The 13,422-nt window shown below is 43.9% G+C and overlaps 1 protein-coding gene across 4 annotated transcripts in view; it reads left to right on the top strand.

Annotated features, from left to right (window-relative positions):
- Positions 1 to 5,544: 5,544 nt before the first annotated feature.
- Positions 5,545 to 13,422, top strand: part of LOC119318064 — a 15,903-nt gene continuing 8,025 nt past the window's right edge. The window contains exons 1-10 of one of the 4 annotated variants that reach the window (XM_037592572.1): positions 5,545 to 6,890; positions 7,594 to 7,679; positions 7,761 to 8,129; positions 8,232 to 8,315; positions 8,390 to 8,830; positions 9,566 to 9,632; positions 11,261 to 11,456; positions 11,623 to 11,726; positions 11,827 to 12,036; positions 12,242 to 12,489. In XM_037592572.1, the coding sequence (XP_037448469.1) occupies positions 5,567 to 6,890; positions 7,594 to 7,679; positions 7,761 to 8,129; positions 8,232 to 8,315; positions 8,390 to 8,830; positions 9,566 to 9,632; positions 11,261 to 11,456; positions 11,623 to 11,726; positions 11,827 to 12,036; positions 12,242 to 12,489 (3,129 nt within the window). In that variant the 5' untranslated portion in view covers positions 5,545 to 5,566. The remainder of the gene's footprint in view (positions 6,891 to 7,593; positions 7,680 to 7,760; positions 8,130 to 8,231; positions 8,316 to 8,389; positions 8,831 to 9,565; positions 9,633 to 11,260; positions 11,457 to 11,622; positions 11,727 to 11,826; positions 12,037 to 12,241; positions 12,490 to 13,422) is intronic. The other 3 variants (XM_037592571.1, XM_037592569.1, XM_037592570.1) reach the window with 3 other exon arrangements.

Genomic DNA, 13,422 nt, shown 5'->3' with positions numbered 1-13,422 from the left:
TATGAAGGACTAACATTAGACGTTCGCAAGCGAGCCACCCACTCCTCCACCAAAACTTGGCGCTTCGGCTCTTGAGCTCGGTTGTCTAGCTCCGACGCCTGGGCAATAAGAGCCTACACCCATGAAACAAGACCCTCAAGCACATTATGATATAATTTTCTCAAGGCTCGAGGGCTATTGGGCAAGGATTGAGGTCTATTTACCTTGGTCTCGACCTCCGTCATCGATCTAAAATCAGCAAATGTGGTTCCCAGAGCTTGGAGCAAGACCCCGCTCCGACGAACGAGTGTATTCGACACAAGGAAGCCATTCAAACCCCCTTCAAATAGCAAAGGAGGGGGAGGCGTAATGCCGCCTACGACATCAGAGAGCCCGCGGCGGCCGGAGCTCAGAGGGCTCGGACCCCGAACCATCACGCAGCCACTCTCCTGAGGGGAGAGATATCGTAGGTGATGCAGGCAGACGACAACTATCATTTTTCTCATTCCCCGCCATTTTCGGCCTCAGGCGAGGGACAGGTGGTGATGCGGAAGTTGGGGCCACGGACGACCGGCTAGGACGACCTGTCAACGGCAGAAGCTCTCCTTCTTAAGGGCCGAGCGATCCGGGCAACATCCCTGTGGATCTAGGTTGTGCATCGGTAGGGCTAGAAGTTCCCTCTCGCAATGGCGAATCAACAACAAGCTCCATTTGTAGCCGAGCATCCTTCGTTGGGGGCGCATCTTTCGATGCCAACCCCTGCCTCTTAGCTGCACCCTCACGACTAGCTGCGGTCCTCAGCGCGAAGTCTTGGTAGTCACCCTTGGTGACGGGCTTTGATCCGGGGTAGAACAAGGCCGCGACACCTTCATAAGGTCGTAGAGGTCGGGGGTCACGCATCAGGTGTCTAAAAGATCAACAAAAGAGTAGAAAAGCGTCAAAGGGGTATCGATAGGCCTGAAAGTATAGCAGAGCGATGAATGTTGATGACTTACCGTGGGACGCAGATTGGGCATACTAAAAGGCTCCACAACCACCTATAGGCGGAGCTCCTCAAATCAAGGGAAGGCCGGTTAGTAGGTGCGGGCGATCTTCGACCTTGCTTTCAGAAAGCTCATGCCGGAGCAAGCGGTTGGGATCACATCTCCCGCAATACTCATGCATCAGAGGGCAATACTCATGCATCAGAGGGTCAGTGCGCCCCAAAGGTTGGATGTTCCTTTGCACCCAAGTCTTCAGAATCTGCATGCCGGTGAGACCTTACCCCAGCAGACGGGCGACCGTGTCCACAAGATAGCCGGTCCCCGTACAAGATCGATCTTCGACCGCCATTCCCATTTCTGCTAACATGGCACGTCGGCAAACTCTGGCAACCCAGGGGTGCTAGGATCATGAAAATTTTCTGGGCATAGAACCATCATCGTTTCCACGATTCTAGTTTCAGGGCTAACTCCAGGTCAAAGTAATTGGAGCCTGTGCGAGGACAGATGATGTCCCCACCGCAGGAAGGGGTCTTGCTACTCCCGCAGGAGTAGTTGGATTTCCCTCAAGAGGAAGGGTGATGTAGCATAGCAGCAAAAAGTATTTCCCTCAGTTAAGAATCAAGGTTTAATTGAACCAGTAGGAGGCACCATACTAATAATGTTAGCAGCATCTGCACACAACTACAAAAGATACTTGCACCCAACAAAAGGCTAGAGCGTTGTCAATCCCCTTGTTTCCTGCTAGTTGCAAGATTAAAACGGAGAGTGAAAGGATAATGGTTTGCAAGATAATAAATAACAGAATAAAAATAAACAGTAAATAGGATTGCAATTGTAGGAAGTTTGTATTAGTGAGAAGATATACCTGGGGGTCATAGGTTCACTAGTGGCATATCTCTCGAAAGCTTAGTAACGGTGGGTGCACAAATTACTGTTGGGCAATTGACAGAATAACGAATAATTATGATGATCATTCATAGCATGATATAATATAGGCATTACGTCCGTGACAAGTAGAACGTTAAACTTACCGACCCCTACCACTATCACTCCACCCCAAGACCGCTATCCAGCATGCATATCAAAGCATTAAGTTCATAAAATGGAGTAACACAATGAGTATGATGACATAATATAGACAGGAAGAGATCAATCAATATGATCAAACCCCGTCGTTTTCCCCTTAGTGGAAACAATACAATACGTACAATACATGCCCTTATCCCTTTTGTCACTAGACAAAGTTACCGCAAGATGGAACCCACTACTATGCACCACTCCCTTTGAAGATATAACCATCTAATTGGCCAAAGAAGAATCAATACATCGGAAAAGCATACGTAGCTATGAAATTACATATAAAAGATTTTAGATAAAATCTCATATAGCTCAATGAATAATTCTGATCCTAAACCCACGCTTCGTCGGATCCCAACAAACACACTACAAAGAAGATTACATTGAATAAATCTTAAAGGAGATCATTGTATTGAAGATCGAGAAAGAAAGCCATCTAGTTATTGCTATGGACCCATAGGTCCTGTAGTAACTACTCACACATCATCATAAAGGCAACAAGGTTGATGAAGACCGCCTCCCTGATGATTGCCCCCTTGGCAGATTGCTAGAACAGGGCTCCATATTGGATCACAAACGAGCAGAGGCTTGCGATGATGATAAAGTTGTTTCTGGTCTCGCTCTGAGGGTTTGTGATTATTGGAGTATTTATGGAGTCGGAAATAGGTCAAACGAATCCATGGGGGCCCACGAGCTTGGGTGGCGCCCCCCTAGGGGCACGCCCCTTGGGCTTGTGGCTCCCTCGTGGGTCTTCAGGTCTCCTCTTGAAGCTTTTAGTGTCACATATATTACAGAAAAAATTCTCATAAATTTTCAGCGTGTTTGGACTTCGTTTGGTATGATTTTTCTGTGAAACCAAAAACATGCAGAACACATGAGCTGACACCTAAATTAATAGGTTAGTCCATAAAAATGATATAAAATGACATATAAACTATATGAAAGTGATAATATAATATCATGAAACCATAAAAAATTATATATACGTTGGAGACGTGTCATAGGGTATACTAGCTAGGTGATTGGGTGTGATGGTAGCAAAAGCAAGAATTTTATCCAGGTTCGAGCTCTCACGGTGGAGATAATACACTGCTCATGCTCGTGTATATTGCGCTGGTGGGTGTACAAAGCTCAGATAAAGTACCAAGGGATTGTAAGTTGTCCTATGCCCAACCCATGGCTTATACAGCACACCGAGAGTCCTAGGGTTACAGATCCTAGTCGGGTACGCCGGTGGAGGTAGAGTCCTCCACAACTCCGATATCTTTAGTTTGCATGCCAAGTCTTCCAGAGTCTCTGTATAACCCGCCATGGGCGGCCCAATATGGCCTAGGACGGAGCCGACCCAGGGGTCATCAGCCCGGCCCACGAGGCCGGGAACTGTCGTGGTGAGAGTCCCCTCGCCCGGAACACTGTCACCAAGTTTGCTCCAATTGTTGCTCTCCCGCTAGCAGCAGGGCTACTGACGCAAGCGGTTGGAGGTTGCTACGAAGGGGAGCTTGCGGGCTATGAAAACTTTTGATGCTATATTTCTTGATAATCCTTTACAACTACAAATTCAATACAATGGCACTGCATTCTGTGCTACTGTTCTTACCTTTTTCTTGTTTGATTTCTTGGTCGTCAAAATCATTATGATTTGAAATATTTAGACAAGCCAATTCATGGTGTGGTGATCCATGACACGACATATGTTGCTTAATAAACTCTCCTAACATTCCGATCGCTCGTCCTTCGTCCAACCTCCCCTACCACACCCCTACCCTCTCACCATTCCGATCTTTTTCCCGATACCATCTTTGTTTTTTTGGAAAACAGTTTCAACTGCCCCATATTTTATTGACTTACCAATTTATTTATTTATTTTATAGGTAAAAGTTCTTACCGAATATAATCTCTTCGCATACTTTAAGTAGATAGATAGAAAGATAAAATATGCGTAACGTTCATTGTCTACTCGTCCTTCGTCCAACCTCCCGCATATACGCCCTCTCATTCCCCTTTTCATTTTGATTTCCCCCTTCCATCGACAGTTTTTCTCCACCGTGTTTTTCTTTCAAACCCTCTCAACTATCCCACATTTTTTTGGTAAATAAACAATTATACTTCCTCCATTCCTAAATATAAGTTTTTTAAAAGGTTTCACTATCTACTACAACAGAGTAAAATGAGTGAATCTACACTCTAAATATGTTTACATACATCTGTACGTAAGAAGGAAGAGAGTATAGTTTTCTTCAGAAGTCAATAAATGCTTTACCAAGTATAATCCTAATGTTTTCTTTGGCAATTCAATAAGTGCTTACCAAATATAATCGTAATATTTTTCTTTGGCAAGTCAATAAATGCTTGCCAAATATAATTCTAATGTTTCTTTGAAAGTAAATAAATGCTTACCAAATATAATCGTAATATTTTTCTTTGGCAAGTCAATAAATGCTTGCCAAATATAATTCCAATGTTTCTTTGGAAGTAAATAAATGCTTACCAAATATAATCCTAATATTCTCTTTGGCAAGTCAATAAATGCTTGCCAAATATAATAATAGCATTTTCTTTGAAAATCTACAAAAGCTTACCAAATATATAATCCTAATAAATATGGACCATTTATCTGGCGAACGCTCGCTGGGGAGAAATTGCCAGTGAACGCCCCAGTTGTCATGCCAATACAATTAAAACTGCCATGCATTTGTGAGGGATTTGCCATGTATGAAAGGGAGAATTGCCATGTTTAGAAAACAAAATGCCAGCGGCACAACGTAATTTTTTGAAAAAAAGACATGCCTCTGATCACAATCCAATGACTTTACAGTCGTTCACTGGGAGCTCCATCCCAGCAAACGTTCGCCAGTTAGATATACCAATAAACACTTGTGTCCTGCTGCAACGCAAGGGCAATTATTTGGTAAAATCAGATCGCAATCGAGGGCGTATATTACCTGGAAAATAATAATAATTAATAACATTATTGCTGCATCCATCCTGCACCGTCGAATCGCCAAAGATGGAAGCCTCCAAATGCGGTTGACAGTAGGACGGGACACGCCTCCCCGTTTTCCGTTCCGTCTGCGCTCACGGCCTCGCTTCACCCGAACGAAACACCGCGCGCACGCCAGCCAGCCCGGGGGCTGTAAAGTTGCCGTTCGCGGCGTGCATCCAGCCCGCGATTTGGGTCTATGCACAACGGACCCCGTGTCCCGGCGCGGCCACGCACGCCTACTATGCGCCCCTAGCCAGCTAGCCCCCACCACCCCACCCCACCCCGCCCCGCTCCCCCTCCCCCTCCCCCCTTCTCCCTCCCTCCCTCCCATCGGATCCGAACCCCGTACCGAGAAAACCGGGCCGGAGAGAGAAATCGAAGGCGCGGTCGGGAAACTGAGCAGAGCTCTCCCTCCCCGGTCGGTCGGTCGCTCGGAACGAAACCCTAACCCTAGCCCCGCCCCGGCCCTCCCCGCCGTCCCGCCTCGCCGGAGGCCCCCTCCCCCGACGCGGGCGCCTCCCCCGGCGATGCGCCCCTCCCCCGCATGAGCGCCCGGGGCATGGCCGGCGCCGAGGGCTCGCCGGAGGGCCCGGCCCTCGGCGGCGTCGACCCGTTCGAGCAGGCCAGGAAGGCGCTGTCCCTGCGGACCCCGTTCGAGGGCGAGGAGACGGCGTCCAGGGCGCCCACCCTGCCCGCGCGCCTCGTCAGCTGGTCGGGGCCCAGCGACAGGCGGAAGAAGCACAAGAAGCTCGAGCTCCCGGACGCGGCCGCCGAGGAGCGCCCGCCGCAGCTCAACGCGGCGGCGCTCTCCTCCGGGAAGAAGGGCGCGTGGGACCACTTCGAGGCCTATTTCAGGCCGGTCACCATGGGCGACGTCGAAATGTTGACGCCCAAGCTCCCCTTCGCCCACGGGAAGCTCGACCCCTGCCTCGCCATCCCATTCCTGGGCACCACCGAGGACTTGCTGGACCAAGGCGAGACGTTTGATGTCGCTGTCGCCGAGACGAGCTCCTACCTGGGCGTGGGCGGCGAAGAGGTCGTCAGTACCAAGGAGCGCAGTGGGCAGACCATGGATTTTGTCAGTAACATGAGCGTGGAGCAGGGCATACATGATGTGGTCGTGCAGCAGCTGGTTACTACCGGAGAGCGTGGTGAGCAGAGCCTGGAGCAGCGCTTACATGATGCTGTTGTGAAGCGGGAGTGGCCAATGGAAGTGGAGCAAGGTAGTAGCAGCGGCGGCACCGCGTCACCAGCATGTGCAGATGAGGCAGGCACATCGCTGCATTGGCTGCTAGGAGCAAGGCAGCGAGTTGTGCTCACTTCTGAGAGGCCAAACAAGAAGAGGAAGCTCATAGGTGTGGATGCTGGGTTGGAGCAGCTTGTGCTGCTTCCACGCCTGGGATCTCAGGCTGGGACGATGTGCGATGTTTGCTGTTTGGGAGAGACTGAAATGGCGTCCAATAGGATGCTTTGCTGTAATAACTGCAAGGTTTCCGTGCACCAGTGGTGCTATGGTTTGCATGTTGTGCCAGATGGCCAGTGGTTGTGCACTTGGTGCAAGTATGTGAAGTCGACAGGGTGCTCATTGAAGAAAGATGCAGGCATCACCCTTTCAATGCCGTGTTTGCTATGCCCAAAGGAGAAAGGGGCCCTAAAACCTGTAATAGGGGAGCCTAGTCGAACTGCAGATGGAGGCAACCTAAAATTCGCACACTTGTTTTGTACTCTTTGGAGGCCAGAGGCTCTTGTGGAGGACATGGATTCAATGGAGCCTATTACAAATGTTGGATGGGTGCAAGAGAATCAGAGGAAACTGGTGTGTAACATTTGCAAGGTTAAGCATGGTGCATGCATTCGATGCAGCCATGGTATGTACTTTTACTCCTTGTTTCCATTATCACATTTTGAGTTTGATTGACTAAATATAATTCGTAAGGTTATGAGACCATATGTTTTGAAGAATATTGCTTGAGAACTGCAGTCTTGTGTTGTATCATTATCATTAATTGTTTAAAATTAGGTGTAGAATGCTGTTTGCAGTTGAGCATGATAATCCGTATTCTGCTGTACCAGGCTGGGGCATTAGAATGATTTGTAAAATAGTGATGCTTTCTAAAATAGTGATCTAGCAATAGGCCTTGTGATATTTGATTCGGCTTGTATCTTTTCAGTGTATTGCTATCCTTTCTCCTATGTGGAGTGACAAACTTCTGTAATAGTCTTTTATAACGAGTGGATGCAGCCTCTTAGTAAGGTTTTCCTTGACTAAAGTGGTGTCCTGTGATACTTTGGTATTGTCCTGTGTTATTGACTTACTTGTCTAAGTAAACGAAGATGTTCTCTGTTATTTTCTCGTGGTGACATGAAGGAATCTTGTTTTATGTTGATTGATTCCTTGGCTATGTGATTGACACTTATTTGATTGTGATACTGTTATTGTCTTGTGTTGATTGACTTGTTTGCCTAATTAACCAACAATGCTTTGTGTGCTATTTTCTCATGGCTGAAACATTCTCTATGTGGTTTACCCACTTTTGCATGTTGTTAATGCTAAGCTCCATGTGGTTTCAGGGGCCTGCCGGACAGCCTTTCATCCTATATGTGCACGAGAGTCCAAGCACCAAATGGAGATATGGGGAAAATTTGGACTTCCTAATGTGAGACCATTATCTTCTGGCTGTTGCCACAACCTTATGTAGATTGCTGCAGTTCATTTTTCATGTTTGTTTGTTCTGCAGGTTGAGCTGAGAGCGTTTTGCTCAAAGCATTCTTCAGTTGGATATGTCAACTCTGTAGGGAAAGGTAATAATGCATCTGAGCAGAGTCCTACAGAAGTGAGGCTGAATGATGCAAATCTCGGCAGTGGAAAGATACCAAAACTGAGATTCACACGCAAGAAAAAGGACAGATCCTTGAACCATGAAACCAGTAGCTTTAACCCTGATAATCTTATCAAAGTAGAGACGATGGAGCATGGTGCTTTGCCCCATAAGGTTAGAAATTTAAATGCTCAAGCAACTCGAAGTATGGAAATTGATACTGATCATCCCTCAGTTGGTGAGAATCTTATGAGAAACTCTGGTGATATTGCTATGGTGCTTAAAAAGGTAACTGGCTAACTGCTCCTGATTCAGAATTCAATAATTACCTAGGCATGTACTGCTGAGCCTTTGGCAGGGAAGAAAAATTAATGTCTGCTGTATTTGCAGCTAATCGAAAGAGGGAATGCTAGCGTGAGTGATATAGCATCCGAAGTGGGTATTTCTTCAGCATCCTTGGAAGCTGCTCTCGTGGTACTTTGGATGTAGCTTATGCCTAGTATTACAAATTTATTTCCAAGGTATTTTGCTAATTCTCTGATTCTCAGGGTGAAACCACGACCTTTTCCCATGGGTTGAAGTTGAAAATCATCAAGTGGCTTCAAAAATCTGCACATATACTAGCTGTTCAAGCTCTTAAAGGGAGCTCAGATGTGGTGCAAGATAACAAACTAGATGGGTCTGACAGTACAGATAGTGGCAATGTGAAGAGTTCATTAGTCCTAGAGGACAAAGGAGCTACATTTGAGATGTCAGATTCTGCTGTACCAAAACCCTCATCACCAAGATCTAAAGATAATGACAAGATTCTTGAAGAAGAGAAGGCAATACGTTCAACTGGAACTACTTTTGAAAATGGAAAAAAGAACGTAGTTAAAGGAAGTGCTGATCGTGAGTATTTTCTTGCTGAAGATCTTGCAAAAGAATATACTGGAAATTTGTCCCTAATTGGAGGCAAGGATACTGCAAAGGAAGTAGATGAAAAATTGGTAAGAAAAACATACTATTGAGTATTCTGTGAAGCTTTGCTTGTTTGTTGTACCTGAACTGGTGCGAAGCATGAAATATCAGTGTGTAGATGATAGTTTTCTTTGATTCATTTTCCTGCATAATGGGCAAAGTGAGCGTACACCTTAATTGACAATGTTTCTGCACCCATATCTGCTTTCCTGCGAGCTTTAGAGTGTTGGAGAAAGTATAAAATGGAAATAAGGGAAATTTTATCTGTTGTGTTCTTTTGAGGGGAGAGATATCCTTAGTTGCTCTGATGGGTTTTCTTTTAAATTCCACAAGGCCAAGTGGCAAAGTGATATGTGTGTACGCTGTTTGCTGTGAACACTGATTATGTAGGATTGCAGGACCTATTCCATGCTAAATGGCAAGTATATTATCTGAAATTCAGTAGTAAATGGTAGATGACTTTTCTGTTAGCGTTCACAAATGGATTGTCCCTTGAATGGAATCTTAAGCTTTCTTGTCTCTCCCTGCCGAGCATTGGTTTTCAGGGTGTCTTCTTAATCTTTACCTCAAAAAGTTCAACTGAGATGATAGCTAACCGATGGCATTTAGATTCTGTTCTGTCATCATCGTTTGTGTCACCCTATTCTGGTTAGGTTGTGACCTCCAGGTTACCTTTGCTTAGTAGGCTGTGCTGTCATTATTTACGGTCTTAAGGAAATGATCTTTAAATCTGGATGCAGTTTTGATTCCCATCCTTGTGACAGATATCAAACAGCAGCTCTGGCAATAAAGTATTTGATACTTCCATGGAGATACCAAATCAACTTCAAGGTAATTTTTTTTTGTTCGACCAGTACTCCAGAGTTATCACTGCATTTCACATGACCTCTAGGCTCTAGATAGCATTTTAGTTGCTTGCTGTTTTATCCTTCTGTTCTCTTTTGTATTAGCGACTGAATGTGAGTTTTATTTTGGTTAATTGTTCATTCATGAAACCAAATTAGACAAAGCAAAACAAACGTTTTAACAAAGGTTACCAGTTAGATGTCTTATATATGAGGCGACCCAGTCTGAGAGGCAGCCTGAAAAGAACTTCACTTAGTGCTGCACCAGCTCTAAATGCTCTTTGTTTTAGCTTGTCTACTTCTATTATAATGAAGTGGCTGCCAACTTTTTGAATTTTCCAAGCTTACACGGGATCCTTATTTTCTGTGTTAAAGTGTTTAATTGGTTACAAATTTCAAGCATGCATTACTCATATTGCTTTTTCTTATAATTTTGAACTATATTAGATATCTCCACTCATAAATGTAATTGGGTTACAACTTACAAGTTCACTTTTATTATTCCTTACAATGATGCAATGCAATGGTCGTGACAGTGCTGTACTATATTTATCGCTTGTGGGTGTTTTAAGGCTATTGCCAGTGTCTTCTTAATTTTTTCTTGTATTGGACAAGACCAGTTCTTACCCGTCGTTACTGCCATGCAAGAAACAATATGTTTTGGTTATGTTCTCTTTGTGAGCATAGTGTGCTTTACTAGCTAGACCAACTCATTCTAGGGCCATAGGGCCAGTTTGAGCTTGTTATCCTGTGCTGAATGATGTAGTAGTGTTTTCCATTCTAGTAAGATTTTACTGTTGTGACTCCAAAAAAGAAACTTTCAAGTACTTATATTCTATCAAAAAGTGAAAATTATAAGAGAACCCAGTCTTTAGGCGCAAAAATCTACCTCTAAGCTAGGACCCACACCTTGCATCTATTCCCGTCAGAAAATCTAATGGATGGAGGCACCTGTTGCCTGACCAAGTAAATACCTTTTGAAAACAGTGATTACTTTATGAAGCCGCTGTGATGACAAATGAGCAAACCTTTGTATTTTAATTAAGTCTTTCAGTTAAAGTCATAGCTACTCATTTGCAAGATTAATTTAATGATTTAATTTCTTTTGCGAGCTCAAAGTGCTGCATACCAAAAATAGGTGAATTTGAAGCCATTGCATGTTAAATGCGGTGACATTGTTGAATTTGAAATTGTACCATTGAAAGCTAGCTTCTGTAAAATTTAGGTGACTTGGAAGTTTTAGTTGTAAAGCTTCTTCTATCTTTCTTCCAACTTGTTAGTGGTATTTTATTTCCTTTTATGGGTTCAAATGATCTGATACATGGAACATAATAAAAACGGGTGAAACGAAGCATACAATGAGAAGGTATAGAAATCCTCAAATCAATAGAAATCCCTTTCACAGACAGGATTTCCGTATGGAAATTCTCAAAGCATTGCTTATTTTATGGACCTAGATGTGAAAGTTAACTCTTATTCACGCAAAAAGGACTGATTATATATACATTACAGTATTTTCTTTTAAAATATATATGTTTTATTTAACAAATCATTTGAATAATTATTCATGTAATTGTGTGGTACGTTCTAGTTCTTACAATATGTTATGAACAGGTACATCACTTAGAAGGAAAAGTAACGACTTGACTGAGGCTGAACTTGGCTCGGAAGTGGAGGAGTGTGTATCTTCATTGGATAAAACCTCTTCTTGGGGTGATAATGCTAAACATGGGTCAGATTCAGTTGAAAATGGCGTATGCAATCATCATGATTGTAATATGGATCACGTTCATGGACAGCCTTTTTTGAAGTAAATAACCCAACTAATTATTTTTTGGCCTATTCTGCTGTGGTTTCTTCTAACCATCTTCTTTCTTTACTTTCAAACCACTTTTTTTTCTTTCTTTTGCATGAACATAGCCACGTAGGTCGTCCTATTTTGCTCAGGTTGTTGAACCCTATTTTGCTTCATGCAGCTTTGATGATTCTCATTCTTACATTCATCCATTTATCAAGACAAAGATTGCTCATCTTTGGAACCATGATTTGAAGCAGAATAAGCAGACACAGTATCATCCTGGTAAATTCTTAATACCTTCTCGAAATAAATACTTATTCTATATTTTTGGTACTTTCCATGCTCTAACTGAATCTATTGTTCCTTGGTCGAATATTATTAGAAGAGCAATTATGCTCTTCCGATGAGAAAAGACCTGTGGATTCCTCAGTAGAACTTACGGAAACAACAGGAATTGATGTGACAGATCAACTTTCTAAGGCAAAAGCTCTGGGAATCCTTGATCATTCGCCTGATGATGAAGTAGAAGCAGAAATGTTGTTCTTACAAGCTAGTCTGCTTGACAATGCTATGGTTCTGAAGCATAGATGCGGTAAGATTTCTTCTGTTAATATATTATTTGTATCCGTTACTTTTCTGGTGGCATTTTTCCAGAATAATAAAACCTTGTCGATTCCTTTGTTGCTCATTTTACGTCAATGGCCTTATTGTGTCAACACTGTCCATGAAGCTGCCCTAAGATAATGAAGCTGCCGTGTCTTCATTTTTCTGAATCATTATACACTTGAATCTTGCAGAAGACTTAATAGTAAAGGTTGTCCAGAATCTTTCTTGCGAGTTGGATGTTTTCAGTAAAAGAAAATGGGACTTCATCCGTGTCAATCAGTTTCTTCGTGACGTTAGAGAAGCTAAGAAACGTGGCAGAAAAGAGAAGAGACATAAAGAAGCCCAGGCTGTACTAGCAGAAGCTGCCGCTGCTGTTGCAGCCTCCTCGCGTAACTCCACTGTGAGAAAAGATGCAAATGATGATGTACTCCGTCGAGAGGTTTCTTACTGTACTTTTTTTAGATGATTTTTTTGAGAGAAGTCCATATTACCCACCCTAAACATGTGCTGGAGTTCAGATTACAACACTCAGTTTTAATACTGTTCAAAATACACTCTTAAACTCTTAAAACAGTTCAGATTACAACCCTTCCCAGTTTGAGGTGGCTTTGACCCTAGTATTGGCAGGTCAACATGCCCACGTCAGCTTCCTCTCTCTTGTTCCTACTGCATCCCTTTTGTTTGTCTCCCGCATGAAGCAACTGTCAGATCCCAGCTCCTTGATTCGGACGGTGTGCGTGAGGCTGCTAATTTCGCATGAGTTCTGGTGTGAGGACGCATACAACTACCCAGCGGCCAACTCGAGGAAGCCACATCTCATAGTTCCAGAGATGCCCCGCGTCGTGAACTATCATGGTGATTTGTGAGCACTTTGGTGACCCTGTCAAGTGTCTCCAGATCGTTCTGTTTTTTGAATCTCTCCAGTACTTTGATGCCGTGAGATCTGGCTTCGTCATTGGATCATGCATGAGTTTGGGGAAAAAAGATATATGTTGATCAAGTTGCACTGCAAATATTTGATGGAATGCCAGACCTGTGATGTTTCGCAGTGATGCGTGAGCTTGGTACAGAGTCATTTGACTTGATTCCTCCCTCCCGATTCAAATTCTTTCTTTCACTTCCTCTTGTGGTTTTCTTATACAATGGAAGCATATGGATTGTTTTCCACTTTCCTTTCCTGTTCATGCTTCTAGTAGTATGTAGTCTGCCGCCAGACGTGCAGTGGCCAGCTACCGGTTCCAGCATGGATTCACTCTGCCATTTCTCCGGTGGCGACGTGAGGTAAGATGCAACACACACACCGGCGAGAGGCGCTGGGTGGCGGCTCAGTCCTATTCCCTCGGGAAGAGAAGAAATAGAAGGAAGGGGATTG

The sequence above is a fragment of the Triticum dicoccoides genome, chromosome 6A, assembly GCF_002162155.2.
Source record: "Triticum dicoccoides isolate Atlit2015 ecotype Zavitan chromosome 6A, WEW_v2.0, whole genome shotgun sequence".
Taxonomy (NCBI): domain Eukaryota; kingdom Viridiplantae; phylum Streptophyta; class Magnoliopsida; order Poales; family Poaceae; genus Triticum; species Triticum dicoccoides.
Note: the sequence above shows the minus strand (reverse complement) of the source record. Positions and strands in the feature narration are given on the sequence as shown.